Raw genomic sequence first — 26,451 nt, forward strand, 5'->3', positions numbered from 1 at the left:
ATCATACTCAGACAAAACATCTCTGTTTGAGTAGAAATAAGTAATCATTTTGAGATTTTTATCAAAAGATTTCTTCAAATTGAGCTTGGTTTTTTTTAACTATATAGAAGTATTTGTATAGTTTTATTAATCGCAACATGAAAGTGCTTTGTCAGTGCTTGCTTCTAAGACACTGAACTTTTCAGCCTAGTCAACAGCCCTTGGATTCCTTCACATTCAGGTCCAACTGTGCTATGGCTGTGGTAGCGGTGAATCTGGTTTGTTTGATGGTGGCATCTGCTGCAATGGCTTGGCTTATATTTACTCAGTTTGCTTACCAAAATATTGTGTTGGACTCTGGGCAAACTTTATTTACATTTGTCACATCCATTTAAGTCTTGTATTCTGCATTTCAACACAGAATGAAACTTAAAAGTGCTGGATAAATACCTTTATCATCTTTTGGCATTCAAATACAAGCAGATTCAACAGACATAACATTGTCTACATATTTGTTCAATGTTCATAGTTCTAGAATGGTGGGGAAGACAAACTGCATCATATTAAGCAGAAATGTGGTTCATTATCTTAAGGGGCATAATTTAAGGACAATTGTTTTTTTACTGATGTAGACAACTGCCTCCATTATTTGAAATACTGAAAGGGTCAATGATATTTAAGGGAAATTAATCCTTTAATGATTTCATACTTGTTACATCTGAAATGAAAAAAAAACATCCTTCCCAGTCCTATGTTCTCTTTCCAACCTCACCATCGCCTATTCTGCTTCTTTCAATGTGTGTTGTCATAACAGGTATTGAACTTGTCTAAATATTCTATGCCATTTTAGAGGAACTTTATAGCTTAAAATTCTATAGAAAATTGAACTCACAGTGTCATTTTCAAGGCAGAAAACTCAATTGTCACAGAATTTTTTCTAATTTTAAGTCTGTAATTTATGCAATAATTTCACTAGATGCTTATAAAAATTATAAAGTATTTATTTTACACAGTGGTTCAAACTAAGGAACACAGAAGTGCAAAAACAAAAAAAAAAGTGTTTCCCTCCCTGATTTGTGGTTACCAGGAATTTTTCCTTCTAAAAAAATTAATTCACCTGACAATATTTCTATAGCAGAATCTATTTTCATTTTTAAAAAAGCCATCCTTAGAAAATAGGATTGTATACAGAAATGGAATTTATATAAAATGTACATTTGTATTTAATGTTTTAAAAAACATTTGCACTCAATGTGTAAGTACACATACAGCAGCAAAGCTTCAAAATAATTTTGAAGACAAATTTTTTTATGGAGTGCTAATTTCCTTTACAAAGCTTATGAAAACAATTTTAGATTGCAATGGAAGAGAATTGTTCATTATTCCTCTTTGGGGAAAGTGTACAATACATTTGTGCTCATCCACATTCATATAGCAAATTCAGTTTAATAAGACACCAAATACAATATTTTACATTGCCATTATTTCCACATATACAGCAAATGTCCTAGGTGTCCCACATTTTTATAAACCTCTTGATCTGGTTTTAAAGGTATGTAACGGTTTGTCTAAAAATCCATATATGTGTGTGTGTGTGTGTGTGTGTTTTATAAATCCATCCATATATATCTGTACATTTATGTGCAAATTCTCTTGATGAAATAATGAAGATGAACTCCAAATTACATGATGTAAGTACCATCTTTGTAGTACTTCATGGATTCCATTTGTTTTGTCATTGCAAGGACATCATGGAACCCCGTACTGAGGCCAGACATATGCTGAAAATAAGCTTCTTTTTCCACCTGGATAGTCAAATTGTTAACACCAGAATCCTTGAGAACAGCTGATACCTAAACAAAAAAATGAACAGTAAAACACAAACATTAAATTTCCAGCAAAACTCTCTCTGAAGATCTAAGGAAGATAACTGCTCTTAGGCAAGAAATACTACTCTATCACCTATAACAGGGCTGTCAAACTCCTGGCCCATGGGCTGGATGCGTCACGTGCCGGCCACGTCCACCCTGGTTTAGCAAAGGGGAAAAAGTCCTGATACTTGATGCTGCCATGACGTGAGTTTGACACCCGATCTACATTGTAAATCTTCTACATGTGAAAAATGTTTTCTTTAAAAGCTTCTTTCTGGGCAGCAGAGGAATGACTTGTTGTCTCAGCAAGTCTAACCTGGGATTCTACTTTTTCTATTGGTATAATATGCACAAAAGTGAGTATTATACTACAGTGAAAGTACATTGTACCAAAGACACTGCAATTTCAAACAAAACTAGAAAAACAAGGGAAATGAATTTAATTTCCCAATTCCTACTGGAATTGGGTTGTACAAAGTTGTACTGATCAATCTCATCATTTTTTTAAAGGAGGAAGGAATAGAAAAATAAATGCATTCCGCAAATGACATATATGTTACACTTAATTTTTAAAGGCAAAAAAAAAATAGGTATAGTGTTCCACAGTTCCATCCCTGTCTCATCTAAGTCATCTTATCACTACTACATCTGTTGGAAACTTCTGGAGGCTTGGAAATAACTTTGAAAATAAATAATCTCCAGAACAGTGGTGGGATTCAAAAACTTTTACCACCGGTTTGGTGGGTGTGGCTTGGGGGGTGTGCTTTGCACGCATGCACATACTTTGCATGCATGCGCACGCCAAACACGCACTTTACGCAGGCGCAGAGGCGTTTGCACAGGCGCAGAGGTGTCCCACCTCATCTCCTGCAAGCCTGCACTCTCCTGGGCGCTTCAGCAGCTGCCGCGCGGCATTCTTCTGTGCTGCGCAAAGCAGCTGCGCTTTCAAAAGCAGAAGATAAAGGTGAGTATGTGAGACAGGGTGGGCAGGTAGGCCCAACAGCAGAGTGGCGGAGAGAACCGATTCTGTCTCAGTTGCTCATCGCCGCTACTGGCTTGGCAGAACCGGGCCGAACTGGTAGCATAGCACCACTGCCCCGGACCAAGATTGCCTTCAATAATGCACACAGAGGAGAGTTATATGCAAGACATGCTAAAATTACATCCGTTTAATCATTCTACTAATTGAAGGCAATGAACAACTTTCAGAAGATGTTATCACGAAGGTAATTTTACCATTTGGTTGTGCTATTGGCAACTGACATTTCACTAATCTAGAGAAAGTCATAAGTGCGAGAACTGAAGATTCATGAAGAATGAACATACTAAGATACCTGCTGTATTATTCTCTGTTCCATTACTTCTGACATTACTTGTACATGTATTGTGCCTGCCACCACATTAGCAGAGTGACACCAGAAGTGAGGATCTCTGTAGGAGATGACACCATCTATGTTCTGGATCTGTTAAAAAACACAGAATAACCAGTAATAAATATTCTATAATATTGTTCAATATTATGTTTATCCAAAAAAAAAAATATGCATTTGTATGTTGTTATAGGCGTTGTTACTTCTAACCTTTTCTAAAGCCATGTGCAGATCTTTCTCATGTTCTGGAGGCAGTCTCAACAAGAGTACTTGGCAAGCATCTTTTATTAGAGGGATAACACTGAGAAAAATCAGCGTAGCAATAAATAGAGAACAGAGTGGATCAGCTATCAACCATCCAAACTGTTGAATGAGAATTGTTGATATGATAACACCAACACTGCCAAGGGTATCTGCCAAGACATGTAGAAACACTCCTGGAGTGGAGAAGGAAACACAGATCATTAATACACTTAGCAGTTAAGCGACATGAACAGCAGAGGTAAGTACTCCTATATCAAGTTCTCTAATTGATCCATTTTAAAATCTGATATCTTAAGATACTTTTATGATCTATTTTTAAAAATTATTTATTACATTTGTATGCCACTCAACTTCAATAACTATGGATAGTTCCCAAGTTAAAAAAAAAAAACAGTAATACAAATAAAGAATAAAAAGAATAGCAAAGATAACAAGAACTGGATAAGAATGAGAAAAAACAAACAACAAACACACACAATCCAGGTGAGTTTGCCACAGGCCTTTATCTTATATGTCATTAAAAAAAACCTCCCTTTTATGACTCTGTAATCCCTTAATTTGGGATAGAATCAGGGCGACTGAATGGAGCTCAGTGTTTACTGGCCAGATGCCCTTCCTGAGGGATGCCTTTATATTATATGTCATTCTATGGTAAATAAAAACTGAAGCCATAAAAAAATCCATTGCTTTCTACTTACCCCTCATATTGGTATTCATACTGCCTCCTAAGGATCCATGCCCATGTCCATGATTATGAGTGTGCCCATGGTCATTGTGGGAATGGCCATGGCCATGGCCATGGCTGTGATGGGAATGACTGTGCTCATGGCATCCTCCTCGAGAAGGCCCATGGGAATGGGCGTGGCTAAAGGCACAGATACCAACAAGGTTTACTATCAGTCCTCCAACTGAAACAGGCTGCATGAAGAAGAACAAAAGAAATCTTTAAACTTTATTTAATGCCATTAGCTATGCCTAAGAAAACAAAGAACCTCGCCTAAAGTAACCTCCCCAAGTCGTTATCCTCGTCCCATAGATTACAGAATTCTTAATGAAAACAGAATGAATATACTGCAATATAAATGTTTTGTATTCAGAGAATCATGGTGCTGATAACACTTAGGTCTCTGTTACGTAATTGTCAGGAATAAAGAATCTCTTATATGGTGATGCAAAACTGCAATCTTTCACTCTGCACAACTAAGAAACAGATGGAAGAATGCAAGACTGTATGTTTACAATATTGCTGTATAGGAAATTCCTTAGCCGTGTACATTTACATGTTCATTGTTAATATTAACCAGAGTTTGATGCTAATTAAGATTTAGAATCAGCTCACTCCTTTAACTATGGAAATGATATATGAATATACCCCTTGGGAACTCTTAAAAGCAATGGAGCTATAGTCAAGCCTGATTGATTCATTCATTCATTTAGTTAGTTAGTTTACAATGGACACCTAATCAAAATGCCTCATGTTAAAGTGGGTTAAATACATCATTAAAACAAACAATAAGCAATATAGGACTAAATACAAAAATAACAACACATTGAAGAATATGAAAAAAACATTCAAGAAGTTAGCAAATTGCCCTAACCCTCACACAGAAGCCTAATGTTGGCACTGGTTGTATGTCATTAAACAACATTTCTTTCCTTCTGTAAATGCAGTTGCAGCCAAATCTACTTCAGAAGTAATTTAAATTTCAGGCCATAAGAGAAATGTAGATTAGATTCCATCTACCACTGTATCATTGTGGCATCTGCCAACCTGCTTATGTCCCAAGTTTTTGTACAAAGGAGAAGATAGAATTTAGCAAACTGTGAAACAGTTGCAAATTTTTATTATTCACATTCTTTTAATTAGGGGAAACCTGAAATAGATGTCACAATATACAGTTCAGCCTGGACAGAAAATACTGAATGGAATCAAGTATTTATATTTATATTTACATGAATGTATTTTTGTTTAAGCATGGCAACAATTGCATAAATGGAATGAAGAATAATAGATTATTCTACTATTGTACATTACTTAAAAGAGGCTGATTATTAATACCCCCTGAGAGAAGGCAGTATGTTAGATTAGGTGGGTCATGGGCGCATAATCAGACATGTATTTTTCCTTTACTATTCACATAATTCTCCCCCAACTTTCATCTTGAGAATGCACAATTCCGAATCTTTTGACTGAGACAATGACAAGACACTAGGTTTTATTTTTATCTCCAAGAGGAGAAAAGAGCAAAACTGGTGCATTTTCTCTGCCATTACCAACAATAGAATAACATTGTCCATTTTTTTGCTATGCAGAAATATGAAATCATGACACTTTATGCCCATTTCAGTGTTATTGCCACATAAACGTAAAAGGATGTCAATGGTCCTGGCACATAAAGGCTTTCTGAGTTGCCAGCCTCAGTTCAACACCTTTACCACCATTTTTTCTTTGAAGGAAAAGCACCGTTTTTTTAAAAAAATTAAGGATGAAAATTTTGATGCCACCCAAGTGTGATTTATTTTCATTGTCATGGGAAACTTCTATGAACTTAACAGCATCAGATATGCTTGGAAAAGTGAATCCTGTTTCTACTGAATTTTAAAAATGCTTTAGAGCAGTATATTTAAAGGTTATAGAAAACAAAGTTACCAACTTACAGTCAGCATATTTGTATCTATATCTGGAGGATCAACCAGTCTGGTCACGGACTCAGTGAAGACAAAGAAAGCTATTACCATGAGAAAAAGGCCGTTAATAAAACCTGAGAGAATTTCCACACGGCCAAACCTGCAATTGAGAAAACAAGGAATAAGACTATAGACAAAACATACTGAGCTGTTATGAATATGCTGAAATTTCAAACTATTCTGAGAACCTAATATTTCAGATAGTCCTTGTTTAACAGTGCTAATTGGACTTGAAAGTCCATCATTCTTTTTTTAACAAATTATTTTATTCCTAAAGTTAAAATACAAATTCCAACCTCCCCCTCCCCAAATACGAATAGAAAAGCAAACAAAAATAGACAGAACATTTAAAAATGTGTAGTAAAAAAGATAAGACAAAAACACATATATATAATATATATAATATACCCTGGCTGACTGATGATAAATATACTGTAACAATATTTTATTAATTTTTCAAAAAAAAAAAAATACAGTTGACCAGACTAAAAGTCTAAAAGAGGCTCAATCACCATCCTAACCCAAGGCTTTGGATAGGAACCAGGTATTTAATACTTTCTGGAAAATTAAGAGTTGGGAGCAGTAGTCTTGTCTCTCCTTCTGATTTGTAAACCATGGCTTAAAAAAACTTAGACAATATATCATTGTTTTACTTTAGTATAAACTGAGTCTTTTCATTATGTTTATTTGGTATAAGTTACCTATCTTTTAGTCTCACAACTTTGTTGTTATACCCTTTAAGAAATCTTTATAATTTATTCAGTATACATACCCATAGGAGAATATACGGGTTGCTTTCCATCTAGTCATCAGTGCTGCAAAGAGACCCATAACTAAAGCTGAACAGTCAAAAAGCATGTGAAATCCATCCGAAATTAATCCTAGACTATTGGTCCATACACCATAAAATAATTCTATAAATGTAAAAGCCTAAAACAAATAAAAAATTAATGTTGTCTTTGAAAATGAAACACATTTTAATGTTACGTAGCAAACTGATTACAAAAATTCATATCTAGTGGAGAAAAAAAGATACATATAGTACTCTACAAAGTATAATCAGGAAGAAAATTATATTCTGAATAAGCATTTCAAACGTTTGCTTTTATAAAAGAGAAAATTATACCCGAGAATGATTTCCATTTCACAACTATTAAAGCGAAGATGTAGAAAAAAGTTTTACTGCTTGTCTTTTGAGCCGTGGCGGGACAGTGCATAGAATGCAGTATTGCAGGCTAACTTGGCTCACAGCCAGGAGTTCAATCCTGACCAGCTCAAGGTTGAGTCAGCGTTCCATCTTCTGAGATCAGTAAAATGAGGACCCAGATTGTTGGGGCAATATGCTGACATTTGTAAATTGCTCAGAGAGTGCCGTGAAACATTATGGGGCATTATATAAGTCTAGTAATAAGAACAGCACTTAGACATATACTGGTTCACACTGCTGAACCAGTATATGTTCACAACCCTCTCTAGGTGGTTTATAGAGTCAGCATATTGTCCCCAACAATCTGGGTCCTCATTTTACCGACCTCAGAAGGATGGAAGTCTGAGTCAACCTTGAGTTGGTCAGAATCAAACTCCTGGAATGAATATTGAGTTAGCATGCATTACTGCATTACTGTGCTACTGCATCTACTGTAAATGCTATTGCTATGGTCTTTTGCCTTTTAGTAATTTATCTAGCTTTGATAAGAATAAAACAATCCACTGATACATTATTTCTTTTCATCGTGCAATTTTTTGTCTGAACATTTAAAATGCAAAGCGCAAGACAGGATCAAAAATGTTTTTAACAAGGCTTTTAACAATGGTCGGGCAATGTGGCCAAAGAAACAGCTAAGAAAACAAAATTTCCAAGAGGAAACAAAAAGTAAGTGCTACTCCAAGTCAATCAATTGTGCACACTGAGGTAAAGCTCCTTCTTGTACAGTTTTAGCCATTGCAATTTTTGGGTAAGACAGCATATTCTGGACTTTGGGGTACAAAGTTTGGATGAAGCTGATTGCTATTATCTAGGAACATACAAAAGTAATGGAAAGGAATCAAACACTCTTTCTTTAGTGTTTCCTTCCCTCACCACTTTATATCATATGAACAACAATGTCTCCTGACATATCACCGAATGCTTTTGAATTTTGTCATCAGTTTCAAAAGCAGCTGCCCCTTCAGATTAGTTCACAAGTCATTTGCATAGTTCTGTAGAACACTGCCATTAGTTTTACTGCTGACTAAATGGATGACTTAGATCCTTAAAGAGATATACGTTTTTGTGAAGTTAACATTCGTAGGAAAATGCAGAGAAATAAAATTAGTCTCTGATTGCTAGGAAACTTCTAAAAAATGCAGTCCTTATACACAAAACTGTTTTACCAAGTTATCTATAGCAGGGGTCCCCAACCACCGGTCCGCGGACCGGTACTGGTCCGCGGAACAACTCCTACCGGGCGCGGCTTGCTGGGCGCCACCATCTTTTTCATGAAAAAGTGCTTCCGGTGAGCTTTTCCGGTAGAAAGCTCACCGGAAGCACGTTTCATCAAAAAGATGGCGGCGCTAGCGCTTCGGTGAGCTTTTCCGGTAGAAAGCCATTTCTACCGGAAAGCTCATCGAGCGCTGAGCGCCCTTATCTTTTTGATGAAAACATGCTTCCGTGAGGTCACCGGAAGCACTTTTTCATCAAAAAGATGGCGGCGCCCAGCTGATGCCGGTACCGGGCCGCGGCGTCAAAAAGGTTGGGGATCACTGATCTATAGAGCAACTTCTCCTTGAGAAGCTTTCATTAAGATGCAGCCTTTTGTCTAAAATTGTATGGCTGGACTATATGATCAGTGCAGGCCCTTCCAGAGAGATTTACATTAAATGGAGGGTTCTGTTTTATTCTCAATGCCAAATAAAATAAAGTAATTTCATATACTGTATTTCTTTCTCTCTCTCTTTCATACTCACACAGGGCTAACTGTTTTAAAGATAAGCTTACCAGATTTAGGCATAGAAAATAAAAGATCTGCCTTGAGTCAGACTCCTCAAGAATTTGCTTCAGTGATTCTTTAATAAATCGAGGCAAGGACTGAGAGCTGTGTTGTAAAGCATCACCCATCAAATTGTACAGTGGTATTCCTTCTGGCGAATAACCAATAAGAGTGCCTTTCTGCCCTTTCCGTGTTGGGGAGGAAAGAATATTGGCAGCTGAAAAAAAAAAAAAAAAGGCCACTTGAAATACAAACACATTTTTAAAAGTGTTTTTTCAGAGATTCTAACTATTCAATATCAGTTCAATTTTATATCATACTAGGCATTTAATCACTTGATGCTTAGGGTGATATTCTTTGTGCTTCAAGTTAAGCCTCGTGATGGTATTGAATTGATTGATTGATTGATTGATTGATTGTATGTGGCCACCATCTCAAATGAGTCAGGATGATGAACAATATTAAAAAGATGAAACAAAAACGCAACACAAAATTAAAATACACAGCAGCTGAGAAAAACACAATAATTAGCAAGGCCAAGAGATGGGTCCGAGTACTAGATATCTGTCTTTTTTAAAAATTAAACAATAACTAATCATTTATCTTCCAAGGATTGACTAGCAAGAAACCTCAAATTAAAAAAACTAATCTATTTCTGCAATTTATTAACCAAGGCAGGATTTTCAAAGAAGATAATTCATGCAATTTGCTAGGTACTGTTACAAAAAATGAAGCAAGAAATTGCTTTCAAAGAAAATCTAGAAACTCCAAACTTAATAACTTTGTCTTCATACAGCTACAGAATAGCCAACAGGGAATGCCTTTGTGCATGTGTTCACAATTTATGTTCAGAACACTTAGTGTAACTTATTGATTTACTTTAAAATGAACAACGCAGTTCTCTGTGAACCAAATCTCTATAGTAGCACTAGTGATGATTTACAGCTAAAAATTTCAGCACTGTATTTGGCGAAAAACATTGGATTTATTGATATCAAGGTCTTTTATCAATGCATGCAAATGTCCTGAGCAATATTTCACATTTTTTTCAAAAGAACAGTCATACTTACATAATATAAAGAAAATGGTACTGACTACCACTCCTCCAGATATAACATGCTCTGTAGTTTCCTGGTGTGCTGGTTTGTTCATAGCACGAAGATGGCTTGTTATTGGATGTGTCCAAAAATTACCAAAAATTAAAGCACTAATGAAGATGAGAAAGGATCCGTAACGGGCACATTTTGATACTTCCATCTTGACACAACACATAGATTCTACATAGAAGTCCAAAATTATGACAAAAAATATTATACTTAAAAAGGGCATGATGAGGGAAGGCCATGATTCTACTTTGCTCTGCAATCAAAATATGCAAATATGTAAGTACAGGCAGTAATATTTAAACATTTAAATATTTATACATTATTGAACAAATGTATTTTTCTTTACTTTTGAAACATACAAAAATGAGCATTGTTTATCAACACATTTTATGATTTGAAAACAACACTGTGCAGTCAGGATTGCTTAACAGTTCAGCAATAACTAAATACAGTATATTAAGATATATATATATATATATAGTAAGAAAATATCGTGTGAGATCAGATTAAAATCCCTGAGTACTGTTGAGGTAATTCCCCGTTAGGAGAATGAGCGCATATAGGGAGACGTATTTGAGAGTAGTGTTTGAATAATACACACACAGAACACAGATACACTGTACAGTAAATGTAGGTTTTTACTTCCAGAAAGGTTTAAGCAAAATTCAAAATAGGCAGTCCAAAGTCATTCACAGGTTAAATCAGTCAATTAGAACAGTGATCCCCAACCTTTTTTATGCCGCGGCCTGGTACCGGCATCAGCTGGGTGCCGCGGCCCGGTACCGGCATCAGTTGGCGCCGCCATCTTTTGATGAAAAAGTGCTTCCGGTGACCTCACCGGAAGCACTTTTCATCAAAAGATGGCGGCGCGCTAGCTCGTGAGCTTTTCCGGCAGAAATGGCTTTCTACCCGGAAAAGCTCACCGAAGCGCTGGCGGCGCCATCTTTTTGGATGAAAAAGTGCTTCCGGTGAGCTTTCTACCCGGAAAACCTCACCGGAAGCACTTTTTCATCAAAAAAAGATGGCGGCGCACAGCAACCAGCGGCCCGGTAGGACTTGTTCCACGGACCGGTACCAGTCCGCGGACCGGTGGTTGGGGACCCCTGAATTAGAAGAAATGGAGGAACGGCAATACTTTTCAACAGAAGGAAAACTCACACTCTCTTCTGAGACTAAGACTAAAACAACCCAGGTTTCTGGGTCCATCTTATGGCCGTTTGAGAAACCACACCTAATTACAGTTTTGCATTTTCTTAAAGATACAATTTTAAAATGTTTATCCTGGTTTATATATTTCTAACCCAAATAGCTGTTAGGTGACTCATATTCCTAACAAGTACAACATTCATCTCCAAGAATTTACTCTAGCAATCTCTACAGTACTGTGGATCACAGTAAATTCAGAATTTCAATTGATCAACTTTCCAAGTAGAAAGCCAGTTTGGTAGGTAAAGTATCAGTCTAGAAACCAGGAGATCATGAATTCTAGTCCTGCTTTAGGCACAAAATCAAGTTGGTGAACTTAACCCAGTCACTCTTTCTCAGCCCTAGGAATTAGGCAACAGCAAATCACTTCTGAAAAACCTTGGCAAGAAAACTGCAGGGACTTGTCCAGGCAATTCCCAGAAGTCAAGAATGACTTGAAGGTCAATTATAGCCTGTTAGATTTATAAAAATATTTAAGGAAAAGGTAGCAAAATTCATAACATTATAAAGACAATGTTCTTAAAAATAGCAAGAAATTGAATTAAACTGATGTGTTTTTTAAAAAAATGAAAGTGAAATTTGGAGTGGTGAAAATCAGCTGTAATTTTGATGTCAGTTTTAGAAACAAAGTCGACTATAGTTGCATTTCTAACTTCTGTAATTGACAAAGTAAACATAATAGAAGAGCCATGGTTGCACAGTGATTACAATTCAGTACTACAGGGTATTTCTGCTGATTGCTGGCTGCCAACAGTTTGGCAATACGATTCTGACCGGCTCAAGGTTGACTCAGCCTTCTATCCTTCTGAGTTTGGCAAAATGAGAACCTAGATTGTTGGGGCAGTATGCTGACTCTGTAAACTGCTTAGAGCAGGGGTCGCCAACCTTTTGGACCTCAGGGACCACCAAACTCATAATTCTAAATCCCGCGGACTACCAATATGAATTTTGACTGACAGTGGCTTGCTGACATTTTCCCAGTCTCTGCAGAAAGCAGCAGAGACCCTGGGAAAATCCCCCCAAAAGTCTGCAGGAAAGTTCCCCACCACGTTTTCCTTCCGATCGATCATTTATTTATTTATTTGAGATCGCAGGATACCATCTCCAGCTCCATTCTCGGGGGGGGGGGGAGACTTTTGACTTCATGCAAGGAAAGCAGCAGAAGTCTTTCTTTCTCTCCCCCAAACTCCGCCAGAAATGAGTGTTTGCCAGTGCAGCCTCTTGGAGCAGGATGCCTTGCAGGGTCCCAAACACTCATTTCTGGCGGAGTTTGTGGGAGAGAAAGAAAGACTTCTGCTGCTTTCCTTGTGTGCAGCCAAAAGCAGAAGAAAAAAGAAGCGGAAAAAAGAAGCCCGGGGCGAGTGGGGCAAGTTCCCCCTCTCCGCCCTTTTCCCCTCCCCTCACTACCTCGTGTTGTTTGCAATGCAAGCTTTGCAATGTGGGCCATGTGGGCAGCGCAGCCTTGTGTTTCTGTGCAGCCTGGATTAATTGCTTTGGGGGGGGGTGTTTTGGGGGTGACATTTCTCTGCAGACCACCAAAATTTTCTCATGGACCACCAGTGAGGGAGAGGGCTGTAAAGCACTAAGGAGCAGAATATAAGTGCTATTGCTAGCATTCACCTGTTCCTTCATAATTTCATCTAATGACTATTGTAGTATTCTTTGTGTCAAACTGTGACACACTGCAGGAACTGCCTCTTCAAAATCTCTTTTCCTTATCCTGAACAGAATGTGTCAACATGGTCCTGTTTTGATTGCCCCACTCCTACCTTTACGCTGAAGGAAATGATACAGGTGGGATAGTCAACTAGGAGGTGCTTCTATTTTACCCATTTTGTTCCTTTCTCTTTGGGAAATGAGAGAAGCGCAAAAAGCTACCATATATACTCGAGTATAAGTCGACCCGAATATAAGCCGAGGCACCTAATTTTACCACAAAAAAACTGGGAAAACTTATTGACTCGAGTATAAGCCGAGGGTGGGAAATGCAGCAGCTACTGGTAAATTTCAAAAATAAAAATAGATACCAATAAAAACTTTCACTAGGACAGTTGAGAATAAGTTTGATGTTCACAATTTCCTCTTTGAAAGAGACCAGTAAATAGGGAACAAGATGATGAAGAAAAAGAAGTGTGTTTTTTCACACTTTTCACACTGCAGTGAATAAAAATGGCATCGTAGGAACAGGCTTATTCTCAGTCCAAAGGTTTTTTTGTGATTTCTTCCCTGATTTAAGGGAAATTTGGGAAACGATATCACTATCATGAAAGGTTTAATCGATTCACTAACCCAAAGAAGATGATGATGACAGTGGGAGGCAGGAGTCACTCTCTCCCTTGCAAGAAAAAAGCAAGAGCCGTTCTTATGATCTCTCTCTCTCTCTCCCGTAATACAGTCAAGCCTTTCCAGCACGCGCGATCTGCCGCCGCAGCTTTGTACCTTGCAAATGCAAAATCTCGGGGTTTTTGCATTTGCAAGGTGCAAAGCGGCGGGGGCGGATCGCGCATGCTGGAAAGGGCTTGACTGTATTACGGGGAGAGAGAGAGATCATAAGAACGGCTCTTGCTTTTTTCGTGCAAGGGAGAGTGACCCCTGCCTCCCACTGTCATCAACATCTTCTTCTTTTGGGTTAGTGAATCAATTAATTTGGGAAATGATCTCACTATCATGAAAGTCAGTGTTCTCTGCCCGTGGGGCATTTGGAAGAAAACGCCCCGCGGCATATCCACGCGCGTGTAAGGGGAATCAGAAATCCCCACGTTCAACGCCTAGCACGCAGCTGTGAGCAAATACTGGGAAAACCTGATTGATCAGAAGGAAGGAGGCAAAAGAGGGAGGGGTGGTGGTGGACGGAGGTCCCACTGGTATTTGTGAAACACTTGGTCGGCACCGCTTAAAGTCAACGTCCTGGCTCCCACCCACCCAAAGCCACGAAGTCCCCCCAATCGCGCAGCCCAGAATCGCCCTCCCTTCAGGGCAGCAACGACGCCCGGTGTTTCCCGAGACAAGAAGCTCTGCCGTGCAATGAAAGCGCCCTGGCTCTAGGCTCAGAAAACAACGCGAGCCAAGGTCACTTCGGCTCCGCTCAGCTTTGTTTCCTCAGCCCCAGCTGCTTTCAGTCCGCTCGGGAGGAGGGGGAGGAGGTGGTGGCGGTGGCGGCTCGCGTTGTTTTCTGAGCTCTAGGCTCGCGGGCTCATAAAACAACGCGAGCCGAGGTCGTTTTGGCTCCGCTCAGCTTCATTTCCTCAGCCCCAGCTGCTTTCAGTCCACTCGGGAGGAGGAGGAGGAAATGAAGCTGAGCGGAGCCGAAGCGACCTCAGCTCGCGTTGTTTTCTGAGCCTAGAGCTCAGAAAACGCGAGCAGCCGCCACCACCTCCTCCCCCTCCTCCCGAGCGGACTGAAAGCAGCTGGGGCTGAGGAAACGAAGTTGAGCGGAGCCGAAGTGACCTCGGCTCGCATTGTTTTCTGAGCCTAGAGCCTAGAGCCAGGGCGCTTTCATTGCACGGCAAAGCTTCTTGTCTCGGGAAACACCGGGCGTCGTTGCTGCCCCGAGGGGAGGGCGATTCTGGGCTGAGCGATTGGGGGATTTCGTGGCTTTGGGTGGGTGGTGGGTGGGAGCGAGGATGGACGGAGTCCGTGAAGTGGGGCTTGCCTGCCCTTGCTGGCTGCCTCTGCTTCCTTAGGGGCGGGGAAGGGGGCTCATCTGGACCAAGGGTGAGTCTCCCCCTCAGTTTCCCCTGAAGGATCTTCCGTAGCTTTTGCCTTCTCCCTACATCTTCCCTCTGTTAAAAATCCCCCCCCACACACACACTTATTTTCGGGCGGATAGATTTCGTGTCTGAGCATTCTCACATGGCGGTGGGTCTTTCCCCCTCCCTAAAAACAGTTAAAAAAAGAAAAAACAATATATCCTCATGCAAGAACTTTTCTGCTTCCGATTACCCCCATGCTTAAAAGTTGCAAAGGAAACACGGAAGCAGGGAAGCGGCTGCCCAGCTCTGGAGCTCCACACCATTTTTTTTTCAGAGGGGAATCTGACTCGAGTATAAGCCGAGGGGGGTTTTTTCAGCACAAAAAATGGGCTGAAAAACTCGGCTTATACTCGAGTATATACGGTACTTCTTCTAGAGAATATGTTTCAAGATGAAACTGCAGAACTTTCAATCCTTTTGGGAAAGGCATGGAGCAAACAAAACTGCCTCTCTGAGAGTGAGGGCTTGAAGATTGAAGATATTGACTGCATTAACAAAGGTGACTTAGATATAACGTTTTAACATCAGAATGCTCCTTTCTCTTTAATAGTCAAGTGATGCTAATTACCTCTGTTGTCAGAGACAAAACAATCACCCAAGGACACAGAAGGAAAACTGAAACAAGATGTGATAATGATTGAAGGCGTTTGGCTCCACCAACATCTACTGAGAGTTTTCGGGAAGCTGTGTGAAATCCAACTTTACAACACAATGCTAATACAAGCAAGATTACTCCACCCTACCAAAAGAAAAAATGAAAAAGACTTCAATTAGCACCCTAAAAAACAAATGCTCAATATTCCTTTAAGTATATCTCTAGTAATAAATACCACATTACATTTTTCTCAGAAAGCAGAAGAAAAAAACACATATAAAATTATTGGCAGCCCCAGAAATTTGTAAACAATTGATAAAATCAATGCCTACAGCTACACCTAGTGATATCCAAGTTTCCAGTTTCCTAAATACAAGTCCTCTGCTACCTTAACACACTGCCATTATGATACAAATACACAATAAATTATTGCAAATTGGAGGCCATTAAATAAAAAATTATTTGTCAATGCTGTTGCAATACATGTAGTCTTTCTACTGTGAAGCTACCCTAAGTACAATGGGATTTTCCTCCAAGTAAAAGATGATTGAACCACGTCCTTCATCTACAAAGGTACTTACATTTAAGGACTGTGCATATCCAAAAAAGTTAAATAATTTGTTTAGCAGAAACTAATAATAGTATTTCTTTAAAAATGTTTGCTAATAGTAACCAATTAAAAGAATTAAATAAGTTACTAACTTTTCAACAGTTCATTCAGCATTTACCTTATGATCTGCAACTCCTAAGAAAGTGATGACTGTATAAAGCATATGGGTTAGAGCACTGTCATGATGTCCTTCAGCTAAAAAATTTGAAGTTCAGGAAAATTCTGCAACAGGATCGTATCCCTCTCTCATTCAGGCATACATAACATGAACATTCTGATTTGTATTAATTACTTTCTTAAAGAAGTTAAATGAAAGAAAATCCCTGTAGTGAAAAAATAAGTTTAATTTGATTTTTGAAGGATAAGCTAAGCAATACTCAATCACAAACAATTGCCTTACAGGTGAAAAACAAAGGAACAAGTAAGAGGATTTTTTAACAATCTGAGCAAATATTTTGGAATTGTTTTGTTCATGGTATAATTTTCCCAGGTCTTTTTTTTTTTTTTTTACCTTTTAGGGTTTTTGTAAACGTTGAAGTTACATTACTTTGTTAGCTGCTTATGACTGCTATTTCTTTGTTAATTGGTTGATAGCTTTTAAAAAAACCTAAATGACAGAACACACACATTGGAAACATTATTAGAATGCATATGCAAAAATATAAATAACCATTTTCAATCTAATGGGACAGTTTTCAAAGTGAGTTATAACTTTTACACTGAAATCTTGTTTTACACTATCTGTAACTTTTACACTATCAATTCCATCTTGTTCCTTATTTTTTTTATTCTTACCAAAGGTAATGTTCCATAGCCTCAAACAGAATGCATTCCTATTAAGAACCTAATCTGTAGACATGCCAAAAATCTGGATCTTGATTTAGTAAGAAAGCTGGCTCATTATATTGCAGATAGTTCATGGTCTCTGAAGGAGAATTGTGTGCTTTATGTTCTTAAGGGGGAATAATTGTATTCTGTAATAATTATTTATGGGACCAACTTAGGAATTCTCCAATGTGAAGAAATTATACTTTAGATTCTTATTTTACATTCCTGGTCAACAGAGTTGAGCAATTAATGACCCAGCTACAATTTTACTGACTGGACTTAACATTTTTGAGAGGCTGTGGTTCATAAAGTAACAGGGTAGCATACAACAAGTGGGCACTACTATTTTCAGGGTGTTTGCAGGACTTTTTAAAAAACTGATTTAGATAATCCTTGCCTTATGATGGTAATTGGGATTGAAATTTCCATCAACAACTACTCTGGTTACAAAAGGGATGTCATGTGACCACATCATTTAGCAACAGCAATCCCTGTTGTTATTAACCAAATCTCAACAGTCACTATAGAGCCACCTTGATCCAAGCAAGTCCTGGCTTGGTCTCTTTTGAAACACCCTTACAGGTAGATTCCCAAGCACCCAAATTTTGATCATGTTGACTGCAGGTGTGGCCATAACTTTGGGAACCAGACATAAACTACCATTTGTTCAGCAATGCCATTACTTTCAATAGTTGCTGAACAAATGGTCATTATGTGAGGACTACTTCTATACTTATTTCACTACTGTTTTCAGCTGTTACCTGTCACAAGATGTTGGAAAATTGTGCTTTCAGCAACTATGGTGAGAGAGGGTTATGATCACGGTAACAGCTGGTTTCACAAGCTACATGAACCCTTCTGACTTATCATATGTTTTTGGACTACAAGATGCACCAAACCATAAAACGTACCTTGGTTTAGAGGGGGAAAACAAGAAAAAATAGTTTTTTGCCTCTGCAGGTCCAGTTTTTGCCCTCCTTGGTGCCCAGAAGCACTCCGCCGGCTAAAAATGGCCCCGTTTTTGTCCTCCCAAAGCCTCCACGTGTCCCATTTTTGTCCTCCCCAGCATCCAAAAGCACTCTGCAGGCCAAAGGCGGGCCCGTAATAAACAATAAGCATTGTTATATATAGGCAAAGCAAACAAATCAAACAAATCCTTAGTTCTGTTCATTATTACATTAATTTACAGGAGTGAAAAAGGTATAACTCTAGTTTCCTTTTTCATTAATGATTATTTTTCAAGGAAGAAGAAAATTAAGAAAATTAACTACTTTTTAAATAAAAACCAACATGCTCTAGCATACCACAGCATGCTATTACCTAACCACTAATGATGCTGTTACGTATTAGCAAGTTTATTTCAGAAATAGTACTGTAATTCAATTGGGCACAATTTCTAACTGAATAAAGTACTTCATTTTTTTTTGCAATATGTTAACACTCACTGAAATTAAGCAGCTAGTAATTTTTTTTCTATTATAAAACCAGAAAGGATACGGTGTTCTGCAATTTTAGCCATGAGATCATCATTGTCAAAAAGCAGCAGACAGATCACAGCAATTATAAAAAATGCCACACCTCTAGTCTGGGGAAAAAATGGAGAAGCTTGTTGTAAAAGGAGACAAATACTATGAATAACTTCTGGCAACAAGAAGAAGAACAAAAGATAATATGAAAACTTTTATTACATAAAGTTTTTTGCAAACCAAATGATACCTTTGCTGGTCCTCCTTTGGAACTTGTGAACAGGACACTGAGCAATGAAATGACAACAATATCACTATGTTCAAAAATCAACACAGTTCTGCAAAAGAAGAACATAGCATGTACTTTTGTAAGATACCAATTTGAAAACCCGATGCTCAAACACTCAAACAATATTCTGGAATTCTTTCTACCAACATAATCAGAACAGTTGTTGCAGTACCATCTCATTCTTCTCTATAGTTGGGGGTAGGGTATATAGTATGTCTTCTGCTGAATTCTGCAAGGTACAACAGAAATAAAATTTGGCCTCTCTCTCTGGTTCAATGATGATCTACATATTAAGAATTCCATCTATATTTTCTCAAGATTACTCTTAAGTAACCTTGCACAGAATACGTACAAGTCCTACCCTTGAAGAAATTCCTTCTCCATCATTAAATGGATCAATTTCTGAAAAGAGAGGTATAGGATTGCACTGAAGGGATGGGTCTGGGATAACATAACTTTTGTTTAGGCTAGAATAAAATTATGAATTCTAATGTTTCAAACTGGTGTAAGAAAAAAGGTTAAAGCTTCTCCAAGAGTTATAATGCGGGTTTTAATTCACAATCCAGGAAATCAATGCTACAATCATGGATATTTGTGGCACCTCAGTCTGTTTTAAGATATTGTACTGTAGCCTTTTAGTTTATCTGTTTACTATTATTGTGACTGGGTTCAAATACTGCTAATTTGAGATGGCTGGGATGGAAGTTTTGTTTGAATACTTGTGATGACCCAGGGTGGGATACAAAACACAATAACAGAAAACAGGTGAAGCCCCTTTTATTCCTTAGTTTGCTTCCAAGCTCCAAATATCTTTGATGGAAGACAAAAAACCTCCCACAGTTACATGAAGAAGGAAAAAAGCAACACAAACTAGGCAAGATAAGGGCTGTAGGATGTCCACAGATAACACACACTGGGAAGGACGCCAAACTCAGAAACTATAGAGATATTTATATAATTTGTTTCCAGCGTTTGCCAGTATGCAGGTCCAAACTCTTATTCAGTTGTCACACCTGCAGCCCATGAAGAGGATTAAGGCCCTCTCCTCCTGTGAAGACCACTCTCTCCCTTATCCTCTCCCTCCTGTGTGCCCTAGGATGGATAGGGGATGGGCCTGGGTCCTCCTCTGACTGCTCAGCCGGCCTCTGCCCTTCCCCAGCCTCCTCCACAACCTCTGGAGCTACACTTCCACTCCCTGTCGGCTGTTCCTCCTCTCCCTCAGAGTCAGTCTCCACCAGGGGCATGACAATACTTCTGTAGGACTGGAAAAGTTTAACCTAAATAAACTTGATTTGTACATCACATTTTTCATGAATAAATCCACAATATATTTACCTTAGTGGTCCACACAGAGTAAGGCCAAAAAACCACAAGAATGATATTATACAGCCAATAACAGCATGCTTAATTATTTTGATCCACTGGAAGAAAAGAAAAATGCATGAAGATTCTTATACTCAATTTTGAATCCAAACCATTCTCTTAAAAAGCACACCCAATGTTTTGTTAGATTATTTAACTCTGAAATACACAATTCCATAATTCATATTTAAACAGTATAGTAAAATTGCAGAACTATAGAACTTTGGAAGCCACTTGATGCTTACTAAACTCTTTTTTCTGCAGTATCTAAAACATTATAGGACTACAACACCAAACTCTACCATCCTGAGAAAAACATATACAGGTGAAACTCGAAAAATTAGAATATCGTGCAAAAAATTCATTTATTTCAGTAATGCAACTTAAAAGGTGAAACTAATATATGAGATAGACTCATTACATGCAAAGCAAGATAGTTTGTCTGCGGAAGGAAGCATGAAGTGCTCCAAAATCTCCTGGTAGACGGCTGCGTTGACTCTGGACTTAATGAAGCACAGTGGACCAACACCAGCAGATGACATGGCTCCCCAAATCAATCAAGTGTGGAAACTTCACAGTGGACTTCAAGCATCTTGCAGTGTGTGCCTCTCCATTCTTCCTCCAGACTCTGGGTCCTTGGTTTCCAAATGAGATGCAAAAGTTGCTCTCATCAGAAAAGAGGACAGGTCTGTTTTTCTTTAGCCCAGGTAAGACGCTTCTGACATTGTTTGTTGTTCAGGAGCAGCTTGACAAGAGGAATACGACATTTGAAGCCCATGTCCAGGATCCGTCTCTGTGTGGTGGCTCTTGATGCAGTGACTCCAGCCTCAGTCCACTCCTTGTAAAAGTCCCCAACACTTTTGAATGGCCTTTTCCTGACAATCCTCTCCAGGCTGGGGTCAACCCTGCTGCTTGTGCACCTTTTTCTTCCACACTTTTCCTTTCCACATAACTTTCTATTAATGTGCTTTGATACAGCACTTTGGGAACATCCAACTTCTTTTGCAATTACCTTTTGAGGCTTTCCCTCCTTATGGAGGGTGTCAATGATGGTTTTCTGCACAATTGTCAGGTCAGCAGTCTTTCCCATGATTGTGATTCCTACTGAACCAGACTGAGAGACCATTTAAAGGCTCAGGAACCCTTTGCAGGTGTTATGGCTTAATTAGCCGATTAGAGTGGACACTTTGAGCCTAGAATATTGAACCTTTTCACAATATTCTAATTTTCTGAGATTGTGGATTTGGGGTTTTCATGAGCGGTAAGCCATAATCATCTCAATTATGACAAATCACGGCTTGAACTATCTTGCTTTGCATGTAATAAATCTATCTCATATATTAGTTTCACCTTTTAAGTTGCATTACTGAAATAAATGAACTTTTGCACAATATTCTAATTTTTCGAGTTCCACCTGTAAAATCAGGTTAAGTTTTCACTGTTGAACTATTAACATTGTTTTTAAATGTTTTAAAACACATTAAAGAACTCCAAAATTCTCTCCTGGATAATTCCAGTCCTTATCTCACTTAAAATAATTTCATTACCAAAATGCTACACCCCCAGTTCTGGATTGAACTAATTCATTAATATATAGCACATGAATTCAGAATACTTGTTGCTAAATTTTCTCACAAAATACTGCATACAACTTCCACCCAGAAGGATCCCAATATTTTAGCTTTCAGGAAGGCTTTGAAAAGCTGGCTCTTTCCCCAAGCATTGTGAAAGGGTAAAATTAGAGCTGGGGAATTGTATTTGGTGATGTACTGCTTTTACTGTTTGTTATTATTGTTGTTTTGGTTTTATTATTGTTGTGAGGCACCCAAAGTTTTGGCACAGAAGATACTTTAAATAAATGCATGCAAATGGCACTTCTGCCTGTAATACAGATAATCCTTGACTTACAACCACAACTGAGCCCCAAATTGTTGTTGTTAAGTGAAAATATTTGTTAAGTGAATTTTGCCCCATTTTATGACCTTTCCTGCAAAAGCTTGCAAGTGAATAATTGCAGCTGTTAAATTAGTAACATGGTTGTTAAGTGAATCTGGCTCCCCCATTGACTTTGCTTGACAGAAGGTTGCAAAAAGTGATCACATGACCTCCAAACACTGCAACCATCATAAATATAAGTCAGTTGCCAAGTGTCTGAATTTTGATCATGCGACCATGGAGATGCTATAAGTGTGAAAAATGGTCATGTCACCTTTTTCAGTGCCGTTGTAACTTTGAACAGTCACTAAATGAACTGTTAAGTTGAGAATTACCTGTAATAGCAGCTAATATATAATTTCTTGAACTAACAATTCAGCTTGTATTACTTTAGAGCAGGGTTCAGCAACCTGTGGCTCTGGAGTCGCATCTGATGGTTTCATCCCTCTGCTGCAGCTCTCTGTTGCTGTTTGGCTCCACAATTGATAGGGCTTTTGGTTTGGACAGGTAGAGGAAAAAGGAAGCCGCACTAGGAGGAGACTCTATGTTCGGGGGGGGGGAACCCGTCATAGAGTCTGGTCTGCTCCAGAATTGAATGGGGGGTTTCTGGTTAGGACCTTTGTGGCTCTTTGAGTGTTTAAGGTTGCTGACCCCTGCTTTAGAGAATGGCATTTGGTCTTGGATTGTAAATACAACAAAATACGTAGAGAATGTAGATAACTAATATTTTGTTTTCAATGTATTTCAACAGGCAACCAAATGTACCAATTCTTACCTTTAATAAACTATTGCAGACATAAATATGTAACAGACACAATATTTTTAAGCTTTCCAAAATGCATTTTCTAATGCAAATCATGAAAAATATCTTGGATCTTTCATATGATTTAATACAATTCTGGGGCAGTTTCTGCAATACTACAGGTGAAACTCATGAGCTGTAAGTTGTAATCATCTCAATTATGACAAATCACGGCTTGAACTATCTCATATATTAGTTTTACCTTTTAAGTTGCATTACTGAAATAAATGAACTTTTGCACAATATTCTAATTTTTTGAGTTTCACCTGTACAATTGGTTTCCAACTGAAATAAGCATTATGCCATTCTAATTCCACATGCTATGTTCTGATCTATACATATACACAGCTTGTCTGGACACTTTAATAATTCCTTTAAACAAGTTTGCATAAACATGATCAAAGTTCTACAGACCTGATGCTTAGTTACTGGTTTTCCAGAAGAAAATGGTTTTTGAATCAAAATCGTAAAAAATGCAGATCTGTACAAATACAAAATCTTGTTAGTCAATGACTGCAATTTAGAAAAAAAAAAGATCAGTGCCTGCATTATATTTATATATCCTGCAAATTTGGCTATGACATTTTAAAGCATTCATTTGACAGAATAAGACAAATCCATCATTTCTAATCTGGAACCCAACAAATCTTATTTCATGTAGGAAAATATGGATTTGTAGAAAGCTACAGGAAAACAGCATTTCTGCATTATTTATGTATTTATTTCTACATACTTATTTAAAAGATATGCAGAAATAAACTTATAAATACATCTGCAACATTTTTACTAGCCAATTAACCACACTCAATTTGTAAATGTATTTCTTCTGACAATAGTCTCAACTCTAAATTGATGCTAATTATTTTAGCAAATTACTGTTGCATACTTTTTGGGATAACATTCATTTAATTACAGACAATGATGTGACTGACTCCAACAAGTGACTAGAGATGGCAATGAAAAAGAATTAAAATGAGGGAGTATGCTTGGTAACAGTGGACCATAAATTTTCAACAGTCCCCAGGAAAGATATTTGGATACAAATGTTCCAAAGGTGCTTTTTCAGAGCTGAAGAAGCTTCTTGGATGAGAAGCAACACATCTTCAAAGAAAAACAGGAAAGTCCAGGTGCCTCTTGAAAAAGCATCTTTGGTACAGCTATGACCTGAATGTCTGAGAATCTCCATAGGCATTTAGATACAAAACAAATTATAATAGCAAGTGCTTTGTTAAAAATAATAACAAAAGTCAACTCACCCAAGTTTTACAATGAAGATAAATTGTACAAGGTGAACTACTTTCAAGAGATCATAGGATTCAAACAATCCTAGAGCCTTCAAAAATTTAGTTAAACATAGCAACACTATATATTTAGTCAGGCTGAAAAGAAGAAGAATAAAAAGTTAAATGCTAACTTTTCAAGCAAGGCTATACAATTATGTAAACATAATTTTAAGTTAACTTTCAATGTATCAATTCTAGAATTAAAACTACCATAAGGCCATAATTTTTTTTTACTCCTAATGGAAAAATAAAAAGTAAGACAATTTAAAAGATTTAATTATTTAACTGGAATATATATTTTAATGGATAACTGCATAAAATGGTTTCTGATCTATAATGCCCAATGGCTAATCAAACATTTAAGGTGTAAAATGCCAAGAGAACTAAATGCACCTATGTCCTTATTTATACTCTGGAATTATATAAAATAAGCATAATTGTATTATCCATGATGCATTTGTTGCTCAAAATACTATCCCATTATTAATTTCTCTGCTTTACTGTAAGTTCTTTAAAACAAAAGATGGATCCTGGATTGGTCCAGTGCAGTATTGCTAATAGCAAACATTTACTACTAGTAAATAATATATCACCTGCATATTTATTGCTTTATAGTCCAATACAACAATTTAATATGCATGCATGTTACATAAAAGCAAGACACTCAAAACTGTAAGGAACTAGTTGACTTTAACAATAATAGGCTAAAGTGACAGATTAAAAATGAGAAACTGATTCAGTCTCTATGGTTCAATATGTTCAAGTATGATTTTAATACAGGAGATTGAGGTCTGTCCAGGTTACCATCTAATAATACATTGACTTTGGACCAAAAAGCCTCCTATGGGGATTTTGGAAAAAAAAATATGGGAAGAATCCAAGGATAGGAGTGATTCCACTATATCTAAGTCACATACTATCTGCTGGGGTTTTATTGGGGCTAGGTTAAATAAAATTGGTTTCGACAAACAAAACATTTTAAAATTGAACTTTGAATCTGGCTCAGTGTAAGCTTTACTACAAAAGTAGTTTAGTGTAAAAGAACTATTGCTATTCTAGATGAATAGTGATGTATGACTAAAGGAAATTGTGCATCTGTATCTTAAATCGGGGAGCTAGTTTTTTGTAGTGATTACGGAATCAGGTTAGAAAAAGGAAGCCTCGGGTTTTGATCCAGCATTAGGTACAAAGCCCAATTGGGGAAGCTTCACTTAGCTCCAGCAAGAAGACTATGGATAACCATTTTCGAAAATACCGCTTAAAAGTTGCATAGCCTCCTGTCTCTCTCACACACAGGCACTATCTTTAATAGTTTTGCAGAGAAGAAATCTAGCAGGTGTCGGGTAAAACAAAACGTAACCACAGGTGGGAAAGAACAGGTGCTTGTTGTCCCCTTCTGTCGCTTTCATCGCAAGGAATAAAGAACCTCTGATGAGGATGCGGGGCGCAAACTGCAAAAGCCTAACGGGGCTTCCACTGCTGTAGCGGAACGACGACTCTGTCGCCGAGGCTTCCGTAGAAAGACCTGGCTGAAAGCCTTTGACTGCTGCTCTACAAAGAAGACGACGCCTCCACCTCAGCCAGGCTGCAGGAGGCGAAACTCTTGCCAAAAGGCCTTTAGTCCCATCAAAGAAATAAGAACCCTCTTCGCAGGCTCCGCCTGGACCCGCTCGCCTAAACACTCCCAGGACGGTCAGTTACCGGGCGCTGGGCACATCCACAGGCCCCAGCCGCCCGCCTCTGGCCAGGGCCTCGCTGCTGCTCCCGCTGAACTTTTCTTCCATTGCCGGCTTTCACGCCCGGCCTCTTCAGCCGCCGCCGCCGCCACCTCCGCCGCCGCGGGGCCTCCTCATCCTCTCCGGACCGAGGGCCAGGTGAGCGAACAGGTAAAAGACGACCCGTAGCAGGCCTCAGCCCGCCGCGGAACAGGAAGAGGCCGCTGAGCCAAAAGCCACGTCCTCAGCAGCAGCCGGAACTGCAGAGAAGCGGAAAGGGAAAACGGGGACCGGAACCATGGAGACACTTAGCTGCTCAACTTCCCATTTCTTCCCCCGCTCCTGCCTGAGTGGATTCGCC

The 26,451-nt window shown here is 38.4% G+C and overlaps 1 protein-coding gene across 1 annotated transcript; it reads right to left on the reverse strand.

Moving 5' to 3' along the window:
• Positions 1-959: 959 nt before the first annotated feature.
• SLC30A5 (solute carrier family 30 member 5) lies at positions 960-26,342 on the reverse strand. The gene is made up of 16 exons (XM_087958335.1): positions 26,077-26,342; positions 24,349-24,471; positions 23,507-23,573; positions 20,329-20,414; positions 18,955-19,042; positions 18,736-18,823; positions 16,529-16,605; positions 15,774-15,944; positions 10,212-10,500; positions 9,150-9,358; positions 6,945-7,102; positions 6,143-6,272; positions 4,183-4,402; positions 3,431-3,657; positions 3,185-3,313; positions 960-1,832 (listed from the first exon to the last, which is right to left on the reverse strand). Exons 1-16 carry the CDS (start codon positions 26,157-26,159, stop codon positions 1,662-1,664), a joined length of 2,316 nt encoding a protein of 771 aa, XP_087814461.1. The 5' UTR covers positions 26,160-26,342; the 3' UTR covers positions 960-1,661.
• Positions 26,343-26,451: the final 109 nt, after the last annotated feature.

The sequence above is a fragment of the Notechis scutatus genome, chromosome 2 (genome assembly GCF_049901735.1).
Source record: "Notechis scutatus isolate UNSWTSFEM ecotype Mainland chromosome 2, rNotScu1.2, whole genome shotgun sequence".
NCBI lineage: Eukaryota > Metazoa > Chordata > Lepidosauria > Squamata > Elapidae > Notechis > Notechis scutatus.